The 14,566-nt window shown below is 42.3% G+C and overlaps 3 protein-coding genes across 3 annotated transcripts; all 3 read left to right on the forward strand.

The window, feature by feature from the left end:
* The first annotated feature begins 79 nt into the window (after positions 1-79).
* Positions 80-5,982, forward strand: rundc1 (RUN domain containing 1). The gene is made up of 5 exons (XM_041061873.1): positions 80-612; positions 2,085-2,243; positions 3,010-3,208; positions 3,312-3,407; positions 3,510-5,982. Exons 1-5 carry the CDS (start codon positions 226-228, stop codon positions 4,370-4,372), a joined length of 1,704 nt encoding a protein of 567 aa, XP_040917807.1. The 5' UTR covers positions 80-225; the 3' UTR covers positions 4,373-5,982.
* Positions 5,983-7,140: 1,158 nt separating this feature from the next.
* Positions 7,141-9,063, forward strand: rpl27 (ribosomal protein L27). The gene is made up of 5 exons (XM_041061880.1): positions 7,141-7,205; positions 7,714-7,796; positions 8,132-8,301; positions 8,581-8,691; positions 8,979-9,063. The coding sequence occupies exons 2-5, from the start codon at positions 7,716-7,718 to the stop codon at positions 9,025-9,027; spliced, it is 411 nt and encodes a 136-aa protein (XP_040917814.1). The 5' UTR covers positions 7,141-7,205; positions 7,714-7,715; the 3' UTR covers positions 9,028-9,063.
* A 1,131-nt stretch (positions 9,064-10,194) lies between these two features.
* Positions 10,195-14,361, forward strand: ifi35 (interferon-induced protein 35). The gene is made up of 10 exons (XM_041061875.1): positions 10,195-10,259; positions 10,593-10,619; positions 10,980-11,060; positions 12,053-12,211; positions 12,403-12,519; positions 12,601-12,745; positions 13,043-13,152; positions 13,240-13,423; positions 13,536-13,642; positions 13,767-14,361. Exons 2-10 carry the CDS (start codon positions 10,605-10,607, stop codon positions 13,968-13,970), a joined length of 1,122 nt encoding a protein of 373 aa, XP_040917809.1. The 5' UTR covers positions 10,195-10,259; positions 10,593-10,604; the 3' UTR covers positions 13,971-14,361.
* The last annotated feature ends 205 nt before the right edge of the window (positions 14,362-14,566 follow it).

The following is a 14,566-nucleotide window of genomic DNA, read 5'->3' on the forward strand; positions in this document are numbered from 1 at the left end:
CAATTTTATGCATTGGGAATGCTTTTATTTTGAATACGAATGTGCCACACTTCCGGTGTTTTCCTGTCTCCGCTCTGACGTATGAATCATCCTTCCCAAGATGGCGTTGCACCTGTTTCTCCGGTGGTGATCCTTCTTGTTGTCTGCGCAACAAACGAAAGTAAAACTTCTCTCATTTAAACTGGCGGCGTAGTTAAACGGCTGGACTGAACTCCGACGTCCAAAATGTCCACAGAGGAGCTGTCAGCCTCGGACAGCGAGGCTGCCTTCGCCGGCGCAGGGGAGCGATGGGCACCGGTAGGCGCAGTGGCCAGTCCCGAGGATGAGAGCGGGAGCGCTGGCCAGCCGAGGCAGAGAGGCTCTTCCTCGGCCACCGACGAGGAAATGACCACGAAGCTGAAGAGGCTGGAAGAGGAGCAGGACTTGCTGAACTCCTCTCTGCTCGCCCTCACCTCCCACTTCGCTCAGGTTCAGTTCCGACTGAAGCAGATAGTTCACGCCCAGAGCGAGGAGAAGGAGAGGATGCTGGCCGAGCTGGAGGAGTTCGCCTTCAGGGGCTGCCCGCATGTCGTGGGCTGCAGAGCTCAGGATGCCAAACAGCTGGAGAACTCGGTGAGGTTACCACAAAACATAACATACCACGGTGATCCCGCACAGTCTGAGCACACCCCAGGAAGAGATGACAGCTGTCGATATTTACTTTACATTATGGATTTAGTTACATCTATTTTAACGACCTTTATTACTATAGATTATTAAAATATTTCCACGGCCATCTCTCCTTCTATTTTGTGTTTAAACTGAGCTCTGTTACTTTTAAATGAGAAATATTAACTGCCACTTCATAATGAGACTGTGGTCCAGGTCCCCCTGACCCCTCTGGGGCCCCTGGGCTTGTGCTCAATAAGCCCATTTGATTATTTATCTGCGCTTATTACACGTCTTAGCATATATTTAGGACTGCAGTGTAGTGTTTCCATCGCTGGTCATTTATAGCTGCCTGACTGACTCTGCTAAGCAGCTGGAAAGCGAGTCTGTGTTTATGTGTTGACTAATTGATTAGTCAACTGACAGAACAACAAACACTTCTGATACACTTCTGTTCCAGCCGATTAATTGTGAGGATTTGCTGCTGTTCTTTGTCTTTAGTGATATTTTTGGGTTTCAGACTGTAAGATGGACAATTCACAAATGTCACACAAGGATTTGGAAAATTGGGATGGATATATTTAACAATATTATAACTTGTATACATACTACAAATAAACAAAGATTTGAGGAAATACTTCTCAGATCAATCAGTATAATCAGAGATATTATGTTAAACGTGGTCACATTAACTGGAACGATTCACCTCAGCGGCTGTGGGGTTGCTGAATAAAGCTGATTAAAGCGTACACGTTGCGTCACACTTGAGGCTGCTGCGCCCACCTCGGTTTTGTTCCCAGGGATCTCTTATCTCTGGTGGAAAATGTCTCTTTCTGCCACAAGTGTGTGACTCACAGGGCCACGGGCTCAATGAAAATGCCTCTGGCAGATTACTATCTGTTTAATAAAGGCTTCTGTTTACACAGCAATGTTGAAGCAACCTGCTTTGTTCCTTCCACTGTTTACTCCCGGCCTCTTTACATTTAGTCATAACTGAAGTAAAGGCTCGGTCGCTGTTAGCATGTGATGTGACTTAATTTCTCCTCATATATTCCAGCTAAAGGTCTTTTTATTTATTTCTCCCTTGTCGCATGCTTTACTTTCAGGGGGATCTGGTGAGTATGTCACCCGACGTGTCTTTGAGAGTTTGGTTTGTGTATCTTTGTGTAAATGTTGTGTAAGCGATAGAAGGTGCAGCTCAATGTGCTTCATTGTGTGTCACACTAAAATACATCTTGCAGAATCTGTTAAATTGAAAAATGTCTAATTAAATGTTCTTGCAAGAGTCGCCTCTCTCACAAATGTAAATATTCTGGTATCCATCGCAAAAATACCACATAGGTCGACATCTAGTGTGTGCTGTTCACTGTGTCTCTGTGGTCCCTTAGCTCTTTACCTGTCAGTAAAAATTAAAATCATTGTGTTTCTCCTGTCAGAGTGAGCGGGAGAAGAGGGAGCGCCTGGAGGCTCAGAGGGAAAAACAGAAGGATCTAATTTTCCAGCTGAAGACGCAGCTGGATGATCTGGAGCGCTTCGCCTATCAGGAGGGCAGCTACGACTCGCTGCCACAGTCTGTCGTCATGGAGAGACAGAAGGTGGGAACGTGGAAATGCAAAAATACGATCATCGCCATCGGAAGACATGCTGATGGGTCATATCTGTTATATGTTTTCTGATCAACTTTTAATCAATAATTAGTAACTGCTTACTTTATGAGAGAAAATAAGGATCACAACATCCCGACTGAGACACACAAACAAATGTAACCTACAAGCTTTTGTAAAGTCTGTTATGCTGAGCACATAATGAAGTGTTTACCTGGTTCAGATCAGGTGTAACAAGTCTAACATCTGTCCTCCAAATGCTTCAGGCTTTACAGAGTTAGTGTATTGTTGTGTTTCTCTCTCTTTTGGTATCATTACTCCCTTCTTTAAAGAAGTGGAGTAATTTGGTTTCAGAATGCAGCTGACTCTCAAGCATCAGAAGATGCAGCTTCGCAGAGGCACATCAAAGCATCTATAATCAGTATTTTTATAATAAAGAATGTCGGACAGACACAGTTTGAGACCAGCTGCTGAACATAGTGGAGAATTTAGCAGCTTAAGAGCCAGATGTTTCCCTCATGAGTCAGTAGAAACCAAAAACAGAGCTGAAAGAGAGTAAATACTGCACTTAGATTCATCAGGTGACAGAAAGACGACTTCAGATGAATATTCATGATGCTCTGTAACTGATGGATGTGTAAATAAGCAAATGTTTGCTAACAAGTTTTGACATATTGGCTTCAAAGGTGTGGTAGACAGTGAAATGTCCTACCAGAGGTTTAACCTTTTACCTTTAATCGGTCTGACCTTTTGTCAGGTCATCATTGACGAGCTTATCAAAAAGCTGGATGTGAACCTGAACGAGGACATCGGGAACTTGTCGCCAGAGGAGCTTAGGCAGAGAGTCGACGCTGCCATTGCTCAGATAGTGAACCCAGCCAGGGTCAAAGAGCAGCTGGTGGAGCAGCTCAAAACCCAGATCAGGGACCTGGAGATGTTCATCAACTTCATCCAGGGTACACAAGCCTGTATATGCTATGAGTATGAACTCATTTGTTTGCATATCTAAGCTGCCATTTTTTTCAATTAATGCATAAACTTTGCCTTTTTTCCCTGAAGATGAGGTGGGGAATCCTCTCTTGTCAGACGTAGGACAGAACCAGCAGCCACAAGCAGCAGGCACCAATGCCAGAACTCCAGGGATGAAGAAGAAAGGTCAGTGAGTTCATATCAAAAGCCCTTTATAAAAGGCGAGTTTCAAGGACTAGCAGGCAGTGATTCTGACCAAAATAAATATATTCTGATGTCTCACTGCAGTGGACCCCGAACAGGCCCAGAAGATGCGGGAGACCGGCCTGCAGCTGATCCAGAAGGCCCTCGCCGTGCTGCAGATCTTCGCTGCGAGCCAGTTTGGCTGTGCGGCCGGACACGTCCCCCAGAGCATGTGGCCTCAGGAGTCTACAGTACAGGACTACGGACCTCTGCTGCAGCGCCTGGAGGCAGCAGTGGAGAAGGTGCGAGTGCAGGGCTCACGCAGACAGCCCTCCCTCGAACATGTCGTCAACTACACCAGCAATGCGGCCCTGGGGCCCCGAGACGAGCTGACGACGTCTGTGAGAAAAGAGCTGGCTATCGCTCTGAAAGACTTGTTGGCTCATGGCCTCTTCTCGCCCTCTCAGACCATGAGCATAGTGCTGGCACCCATCTCCTGCCTGCTGCCTTACAGAGCAGCCCCACAGACCATGCACCCGTGGGAACTCTTTGTCAAATACTACCACTCCAAAAACGGGAAGGCCTTTGTGGAGTCACCGGCCCGCCAGCTTTCACAGTCCTTCAGCCTGCCAGTAGGGGGCGGCCCCATAACCATCACCCCTAAACAGTCTCTGCTGTGGGCCATCCACACTGTGCTGAAGGAGCACGGACGCTACAAGCGAGGACCAGACACAGAGTTCAAAGCGCTGGTGTGCATGGCTCTGAACGAGCAGCGGCTGGTGTCGTGGCTCAACCTGCTGTGTAAGTCAGGGACTCTGATACACCCACACTACCAGTCCTGGAGCTACATGGCCCAGACCGGCTTCGAAGGAGCCCTGCGCATCCTTGGCCGCATCAGCCACCTCAAGTTCAACCTCCCAGTGGACCTGGCTGTTCGGCAGCTGAAGAACATTAAGGACGCTTTCTGAGGAGGCGACAAATCCGTGAGAAGAAGAGAAGCGTCAGAGTCAGACATCAAGTGTTTTATCAGCTAAACAACACTGCTCTTACCCACATTCAGGACCAAAAGCATGACTGTGTGCTTCAAGTAGGTGACCTTTTAAAGGTTGTTTAAGCAGCCACCCATCTGAAGTAGAATCTACACCACATGTATGGATGATTATGTTGTATGGTCTTCAGCCATAAGCAACCATAATCCGCATAACCCACTATGTTTAAGATGCCAAAATGTCAAGAAGACAATGCTACTTGTACTGTAAACCTGCCTTAGAGTGGACATTGAGATTACCTCATCTTTAGTAAAGCCTTCCTGACCTTTGCGACCTGTGCTCATCATACAGCATCATTCCCCTGTGTACATGATAGTGTCCCAGCCTATGCATCAAAGAGAGAGCGTGGACATGTACAGTAATCAGTACTGTAATGTGGTCGCAAGTTAGACAATCCAGGAAGAAAATCAGTGAGCAGAAACACTAATCGATACTGGGACTTCCACACAGTAACCGAGAGCTTGTGAAGTATTGGTCCTTGTCTTGGTGCTTGGACTGCTCCATTCTTCTGTCATGGACCAAATTATTTAGGTGGTGAATCACATGTAGCAGACTGGTTGATCGTAAAGCTAAACATCAGCAGTTTCCATCAGGATGTGAACTGAAAACATTATGTAACAATACCTACAAATATGCAGTTATCAACTTAGCTACAATTCCCTAAACCCCATTTTAAACCTCTGAAGCTCTTATCAGTTGTTGCATGTTGCCTTTCAGGTGTGTGAACAGCATTTAGACCCTGTATGAACTGCTGCTTTTCTCCTGTTCCAGGTGGAGTTAAAATTAAAATTAACTGACAGTGATATCGTACAACAAGAATTTATTTCTTGATGTAATGATTTACATCCCGTGTTTAACGTGATTGTAGGATATTAAAAATGTAGTTTTATTTCCAGTTTGTGTTTCGGGGGAAATTAGCTTTTATCTTCCTGAGACAGCTGAGTTGCACGAATCCTATCCTTAAATACTGAATGTACAAACCATAGATGCTATTAAACTGAGGTTAGTTTAGTATATGTGCTGTATGTTTTCCTTCTGTTTATGGGAATGAAACTTCAGTGTTCCTGGGCCCTCGTGTACATGTATGTGTCAAACCTCTGAGAGCAGTCGTATTTTTATTTTAGAGGCATTTTATCTTGTTTATTTGATGTTCATGAAAAATTTGCGTTCTGTTCTAGGTTATATTTAGTACATATAATATTGTATTTTGCTTACTCTTATCCCATTTTGGTTGTGTTCTGTTCAAATGTTGTGATTTAAGAGACATTTATTTATTTATTTGATAGCATGTTTTAGCTTAACACTGACGGAGGTCGAACATATCAGAACACTAGAGGTAGCTGCTCGGTCTGGGAACAGTAGATATGCTGGATCATTTAAATTATGTTAAATGCTATTAATATTATTTTATTTAATCACTTTAATGACAAAAGATATTGGGAAATATGAACTGTGGTCTGATTTGGTTTTTATCATGTTCGATGAATAACTACAGCTGTAAACACATTAAATAATAAATAAACCGCTGTGCTGTTTATGAGTCTTTGTCATGTCAGTTTTTCAAAATATGAAATAAACTCTTGAGCAGTCAAGTAATGAATGATACAGTCAATAATATAAAGAAACAGATCAACAAAACAAAAGGTATTGATCAAACTGCTAAAAGTAACAGTAACACACACCCCAGCCCTAACCCTATCTGTCCTGGTGATATACCCCGAAAATAGGCAGGTACCAACATTCGTGTTTCCCACTGACAGGTGGTGCAAACAGGGTTCTTGCTCAGGGAGCACACACAGAGAGCATTCTCGTTCACCATGAGGGAAGAGCTTAACTGAGCTTACCTTAGAACAGGATCGACGGAGGACGCGACCTTCACCACAGACCTCGGTGCAGCGTGACGTCATCTCAGGTGGACCGCTGTCTTGAGACTCGGTATCTGGATCAGGCGTGGGCGATGGAGGAGGCGGCTGAGAGGTGTCCGGGTGCACTGCAGAGCACTGTCTTTCACTTAAGCACTCCCTGCATTTCACAACACAGGTAGCAATTAGTGCTAACATTAGCCATTAAGATAACAACAGGTGCTAATCTGACATTTAAATACAATGGGATGTAACATTATTGGTATTCTAATATGCCCGCACATTAGCATTAAACGTCTCTTAGATTAGCATGAATGCAGACACAGCAAGTTAGCTACTATGGATATGAATATACGAACTTTTACTGTATATAGAAAATAAATCTAAGACCCTTAAACGTGTGCTTTAATTATTAAACAACCGAAACGTACGGGCTTTGCTTTCGAAGACATCTACGAAAAGTGTAAGACAACAGGGAAACTTCTCCCACGCTCACCTGAGACTCACCTGTTCAGGCCTTCTCTACCCCATAATGCACAGCGTATCTCTTACGAGCCTTCAAAATAAAGGTCAATCATGAATTAATACAAAATAACGAAATATTGTTTGTTTTCAGTTGTAGATAATATTTTTAAGGGGTTATATTATTACATAAATTATAAACTTTCTTCTTTTTAATTAACGAAATTAAAGGGCAAATCAGCGTGCAGAACAATTACCATTATTATTATGACGCAGACGACAGCAATAATAAGAAAGGAAATATTCATAAAAAACAAAAACAACAACAAAAATGTTTCAGGAAGTGACGTACACAGTCTGTGGGGTCAAGGTTCAGAAAAGCCGTGAGGACTTCCTTTCCTGTTAGCGGCGGCCGTAGAACAGCATCAGTGAGTGAAATTTCCCTTCAAATAATCTTCAACCATCGCCCCAAATCTGGGCACAATTATAGTTTTTATCGCTACACACTTGTGCCAATCACCCCTCTAACTGGGATGCGGTTGATATTTTAGTGTATTTAAAATCGGCTGTGATAGAAAAGGAACAATTATTACAGCGCTTCGGCTCTGGAGCTTCATTTCAACATGGCAGCTTCAGGTTCCACTAGAACCGCCTGTTAAAGGGGGTTGTGTGATATATCCGGACGGCACATTGTGCCCCTTCTGGTATCTTTCTGAGTAAACAGTAAACAGTTTGTTTGTGGGTGAGTTTGGACGAAACTCCTTCAGCTGGAAAATAACTCAAGACTTGAGGCTAATGCTAACTTAGCCGGCAGTAACATCAAGCCAGACTCCATAAGAAAAATCCCACATTTTACGTGTTTAACGTTTCACATCAGTAATGATGCAAGTGAAGTGTTGAACTCCACAGTGTTTAACCGTGCTTTCTTTGTGGCAGTAATGGGCAAGTTCATGAAGCCTGGGAAGGTGGTGATGGTCCTAGCTGGACGCTACGCCGGGCGCAAAGCTGTCATAGTCAAGGTAAGACGGAGCTCAGGGTGGAGGATGGAGGGAGGGTATCAGCCTCTCAACATGCAACATTTCCCCCAGTATTCGTGCACCTTAAGCTGCTACACGTTGCAGCAACGTTAAGGCTATAGAGAGCGTTCAGTTATGGGTTGTTTGTTGCCTCTTATTCAGGAAGTAGACATCAAATACAGTCATGTCTAGGTCTTGAATAAAAAGTGACCCCAATTTCGGGCCAGCACAGAGATTTAAAATCACGGGAAACGAATCAAAGCAGCACAGCTGTTTTTCCTCTGTGTTTGGTGGATGTTTGCAGTTTCTCACAGCCCTGTGTTAACGCCTCTTTGCAGAACATTGATGACGGCACCACAGACCGTCCTTACAGTCACGCTCTGGTGGCAGGCATCGACCGCTATCCCCGTAAGGTGACCACAACCATGGGCAAGAAGAAGATTGCTAAGAGGTCCAAGATCAAGGCCTTCGTCAAGGTGTTCAACTACAACCACCTCATGCCCACCAGGTGAGTGTCTGAAGTCAGTATGTATTCCCTTGTGATAAAATATAACATGGCGATAACATCTATAATGACGTAGAAATAAACGTCAGAACGCTCAAACTTACCTACGGTCGTGTATTTTTATTATGTTCAACATCAAACTGCCTGCTGCAGACTGGTAAAGACATTGTCAACTAAGCTGTGCTCTTGTGCAAGGCACTTTGAGTTTCTACAGTAAATGTAGATAGGTGGATAGCTGGCGTATTTAAACGTTTTTTCATCACTGCGCTCGTTTTCCTCTAGATACTCTGTGGATATTTCTCTGGACAAAACCGTTGTCAACAAGGACGTCTTCAGGGATCCTGCTCTCAAGCGCAAAGCCAGGCGGGAGGCCAAGATCAAGTTTGAGGAGAGGCGAGTCTCCCGTCATAATAATCATCTTCATTTAACATTATTTAGTATCTGTGTTGCACGTGCACTTCAGAGGCTGTTCAGACGTCTAAATGCAGAACATTATCACATTCATCACTTCAAACCATCAACCAGAAACATTTTCTTCACCAGACATGTGGTGATATGACATAGTTCATATCACTTTCTCTTGAAGAAAATTTCTGTAACTCAAACATGACGTGTGGACTGTGGACTTAAATCTTTTCTGAGAAGTTTGCTAAATTGTTGTTTGTCTTTTTTTGTTCCAGGTACAAGACGGGCAAGAACAAGTGGTTCTTCCAGAAGCTCAGATTCTAAATTCACTTGGTTTCACAAATAAATGTTTAAAATGGATTTTGAGTGTTGATTCCTTTTTTTACGTGTTCTGGAGGATTTTTATTAAGTTGAGGATGTGGTGTGCTGTGAACAGAGCAGGGCTGTGGGTCTGGTTTCTACATTTTGATAAGTCCATACCTCCACTTGAAGTGGGTTTTACAAAATTCTTTCAAAAGGTAACAAAACTCACAATGTAATTTCTGAACTTAAACAATGGTGAGGTAGGAGATCATAAAATTAGTTATTGAATCACTGAAAAGTCTGAAATCACACTGTTAATCAGAAACACTGTGATTTCAGACTTTCACTAAATGTAATGACAAGAAATTTGTACTACATTGCAGTGGAACAAGCAGATTCCACGTAAACATTTGCACACCAACATCCATCATTTCTCACTACATTGGACACACAATTACACAGGTCAGTTAATGGACCTTAAACCTATTAGTAAATGTGTATTAATATATGTATATTATTTATAAATGCATAACTGTGGAGAACAGGTTTAAACTTAAGTGCTCCACCTGACACAGTTAAGGACATAAAGTTGAAATATATAGAATAAATATACTATTGAAAACAAATTACAGGAGCTACTCAAATTAGTTTTTCTGAATTCCACAATGAAGAAATATTTAAGTGCAACTATTGGTGAATAAAATAGTCGCAGGTGAATAAAAATAAAATAACTGAGGGATGCAAACATGTCACCTTAATCCAAAATATTTGTCAGTCAAAAATAACACACAAAAAAAAGCTTGCAGTACTTTTAAAGATAACGTTACATGGCTCATATGATAATACGTTAAGCTTGGGACTGTTAATGAGCCTGGTACGGTTGAGTTGTTCCGGTTTAGCGAACGGTGGACGTAACGTTATTTATTTACGTTGTTTCCACGGTAACGTTCGCTAGCGACATAAGTTGAGCTCCTCAGCAAACATGCCAACTTAACGTTAACCCCTTTACGCTGAGATAGTATGACCGAGGCTAATTCTGTCATAATCACGACAAAGGTAAAGCAATAGCGTTCGGATCTGTTCAAGAACACGAGACAACGCTGTAGGACTTGTGATGTAAAGAGGCTATATTTCCGACAGTGCCTGAATGCGGCGCATGCGCCCATCTGATGAACTGTGAGACGTTCAGAGACTTCCTGAGAAAAAGAAACTGAAAGAATACATCAGCTCAGGGCACTGATCGTCGACTGAATGTAAGTTCACATCCTGCTGCTTTAAAATTAAAAATAAAATTACATTTGCAAATTTTACCACAGACGTAACTGTCGCTCTGACACGGGCGTTTATAGCTGCCATTAGTTTGGGCTAATTTGATTTATTTAAAGTTCTTCTGACGCGTTTAAAGATATTCAGATACGTCGGTTTTTGTTTATGTGAAAGCAGGGCCTACACTACATCCTTATACGTTTAGTTTAACAGTGATTTTTTTCTTTTTTGACATACGGTCCTATGGTAATAATTCAATTTGAAACAGTGATTTTGATTGACAGGGTGAGAAAGTCATAATGTTTTGTTGACTTTTTCAGGTTACTTTCACTATGTCTTCAGATGAGGTGAGACGTCATTTTACTTCCCCATGTTGTAACGTTGTTGTTTTTCTTTTGTGAACATAAACATTTTACATAAAAACCTATGAACTCTATCTGTAATTTTCCTGTTACAGAGATTTTCTCAGTGGGTTGAACTGCAATCCAACAATCCTCCTGGATTTTTGTTTTTTGTTGCATAAGTGCATTTCTACTTTCACTTGCATTTCAACTGCCAAATTATCCTCATTAAAAAAAAAAGTATATTTAAATCACAGCTTCAGTCCATCCAGGCCCAGGGCAGCTGGATGGACTTAAGGTGGTGTGAAGGTGTTTTTCTTCACGGTTTCTCTGTTTGAGAGACGATGTTGTGTCCTTGTGTTTTAGGATTTCTCTCTGGTGACGGAAATCCCGCAGCCGTCTGAGGACACCGTGCAGGAAATCCAGGCTTTAATCGCCAACTACAAGGTGCACTGATTTATCTGACAGGGGCATAATGTGGCTTGAAACACCACTTTATTAGGTACACCCATACAATCTACTGCAATTCAGTAGAACTTTTCTGCCACAAATTCAACATTTACAAAGACGGACTTGCTCAGTTTCTGGCGACATTGTTGGAAATGTGTTAATTCAATAATAATTTTATTACTAAGGTCACAGTTAAAGGTGGCGTTGTACTGGATGACAATATATTGAGAGGTGTTTTTTTTTTTTCGTCCCCCCTATTTATACATGTGACGGGCGGCAGATTATAAGCAGCACCTCTGATATAATGCAGTACAGCACAACAGCACCTTTAACTATGGCCTCAGTGCTAAAACATATAATTGAATTTACATCTCACAGTTTGAAAATTAACTTTAGTTTGATTTTTTTTTTAATTGACGGTCAGTAGCTTAGGAATCAAGTGTTTCTGTGTTTGGCTAAGTTTCTGTCTGTCAGAGTACTATTCATATTTATAGTGAAATCAATATAATACATTGAAATTACAGTCAGTTACATTTAAGAATGTGATTTAGAGGAAGCTTTACTACACAAAATCACATGACCTTCGCCAGTCAAAAGACTGGACACGACTCTGAAAATGTCAGTTTATATCAAACTGCATATTTTTCACTTACAAGTAGAAGAAAATCAATAACTGCAGGAAAACAAAGCCAGAGAGCAGATGCTGCACTTTGAATGTAGTTACTGCATTTTGCCACTGTAGGGCAGCACTGGCATCAGACTTTATGGCAGAAAAGTTGAGCTGGATCACATTGGACTGTACAGGTGTGTCTAATAAAGTCCACATCGTTTTTTTATATTAACATCAAACAACAAAACAAGACATTTGATTTCACCTCCACCTTTTTTCACTCTTTTCTGACATTTTACAGGCAAAACTATCATCAGTTAATTGAGAAAAACGGTAGATGAATCGATAATGAAAATAAAAATTTCCTCTGTATCCATAGAAAAAATATGACCAGCTGGTTGAGGAGCAGAACGATTTGACCAACACCAGAAACGACGTGCAGGACCTGACCAAGAAGTTCAGGGAGCGCTCCAACAAAGTGAGAGAGGATCTGAAAAATGACCAGCACTCCTACACAGAGCAGATAAACAATGAAATGGTATGGCTCTTTCAAACCATCAAATGGTTTAAGTAAGACAGACAGAAAGAAAAAATAGAATATTGTAAAGGGGAGGAAAAGATAAAGACAAACTATAAAATACTAAGACATAAAAAATATAATCTTGTTTTAAACAGGTTGCTTTTTCTCAGCTGCTTTGTTTTATCGCTGTCTGAATTTCTGTCTTCTAGGCACATCTGAATTTGCTAAAACAGGAAGAGATCGAACTCATGCAGGAGATCGAGAAGGTGATGGCCACCCTGGTGCAGGAAGAGGCCCAAAACAACCACCTGAAACAGCAGACTGATGTACGTTAATCTCACGGCACACACGGCCCTCTGCAGCCTGATCCACGACACGTCCCGTTAACCTGTACCTGTCGATTTCAGGTGTTCACTGCTGTGCCAGAGAAGAAGGTCGTCTTCACTGGGGAGACGGTAAAGGCAGCCAACTCACAAGCATTTGAAATGCACTCACGTATAGTTTATCCGATGGAGGGGGGGATGGCACTGGTCACGTTTGAGGAGGAAGTCGGTGAGTTTGTGTTCAGTCACAGATTTGAAGGGTTTGGGGCAGAATTGTAATTTAAAGGCAAGTTTGAGTTTTTGGATTCGATGAAAAACACTGAGTGACTCAGTCAGATACAGGTTGTATGAAAGTAGCTTTGCCTGCATGGTCAAATTAAGACACTAGAGGGTGCTGAAGTAAAAATTAAAAAAAAAAAGAGCTTCAGCTGAAACATTCTCCTGTATGTTACGTTTTCATTATATTTGATTCGTTAAGCGAACCATCCAAAAACCCTGAATAACTCTGTGTCTCCCCCGTCGTTAGTGGCCAAGAAGATCCTGGGCATGAAGAATCATCGGGTGGATCTGGGAGAGGAGGTCAGCATCACCGTGGAGGCCAGGCCAGTCCAACTGATGCAGCCCAGGCTGGTGGAGGTACAGCAAAGGGCCTGGTGTGCAGTTCCAGTTGCAGCTGCAGTATCGTCTTCCTATAACTGACCTGTGCCTGCCTCTGTCCCGCAGATCGACTCTGAGGTTTGTCCTCAGTGCATATTAATCTCCAACCTCCCCAAAATGGACACGGATACCATGCTGAACAAGCTGGAGATCCATTTCTCAAAGGGCAAACACGGAGGCGGGGAGGTGGAAATCTGCGAGATGCTGCCTGACTCTGGGACGGTGGTCCTCAAGTTTGTGGAGAAAAACAGTGAGAAACTGAGATTATGATGGAATTTAGTTACAGTTTAGTGTTATTCAGTGGAAATGAGCTGAGAGTGCATTTCTGAATCCCAGCTAACAAAACTCTTTTCCACTGTCAGTTGCCAAAGGTTTGACAGATGCAGAGTTTCATGACGTGAAACTACAGCAGAAGATGCACAGAGTGAGAGTGACTCCTTTTCTGAATGGAACAATTACAAACTTAAAGGTGAGCATTTACTCAGAGGCTCGAGAAAAGGAGCTTTCCACCCTCAGACTGTAACATTTCACTTTTTCACTCTACAAAATAAAGTTTCAGCCTCCTGTCTTGTCTGTGGTGATTTCCCTTCCAGACCAAGATGTCAGTGTGTCCTCGGACGGTGCTTCTGGCAGGAATCCCTCCCGTCATGAACCAGGAGACCCTGCAGGACCTGCTGGAAATCCACTTCCAGAAAAGCTGCAACGGTGGAGGAGAAATCGAAGCGTTCCTCTACAACCCGCTGGGCCAGCACACATCAGCGGTGTTCGAGAGCGTCTCCCCAAACAAAGAGAAGTAAGCTGCTGGTTTATCTCTGCTGCTCCAGAAAACATGTCAGGTTCAGGGTGATGCCATTATCCAGATGTGCAGACAGGACACACAGCTGCCCAAACAATGTGTCTCAGTCTTTCGTTAAGTTTTTGTACCTCTTGGGATGGAAGTCGACGTATTACACAGCAAAGTTATGATCTTCTTCTTGTATTCATAGATATATGTATTCATAGTTATTTAAAAATATGTATTAATAGCATTCTTAGATATTTACAATTACGCATAAATCAATGAGTAATCTTTACCTGTAGCTTTGTGACTGATAAATCTGCATCCAGTTTTATGGCATAAGAATGTAAACAGCCTGCTGTAACATGATATGTTCCCTTTGGCTCAGTGAATTAAAGTGTAATTCTCAAGTGTGTACTTTTGTGTGCTTGTTTTGCACCTCCCTGCAGTTACTGTATTTTAACTGAGATCTGTGACTTTTAAACAAGAAATATTAACCGTTATTTCACACAGACGCCTACGTGCCCTTTAAAAAAGTTTGTTTTATCCCAACAATATGAAAATTTACACCAAAATCTGATCAGATATTCTGCCCCACAGTGTCCCTGTGGTGTA

Source organism: Toxotes jaculatrix, chromosome 18 (assembly GCF_017976425.1).
Source record: "Toxotes jaculatrix isolate fToxJac2 chromosome 18, fToxJac2.pri, whole genome shotgun sequence".
Taxonomy (NCBI): domain Eukaryota; kingdom Metazoa; phylum Chordata; class Actinopteri; family Toxotidae; genus Toxotes; species Toxotes jaculatrix.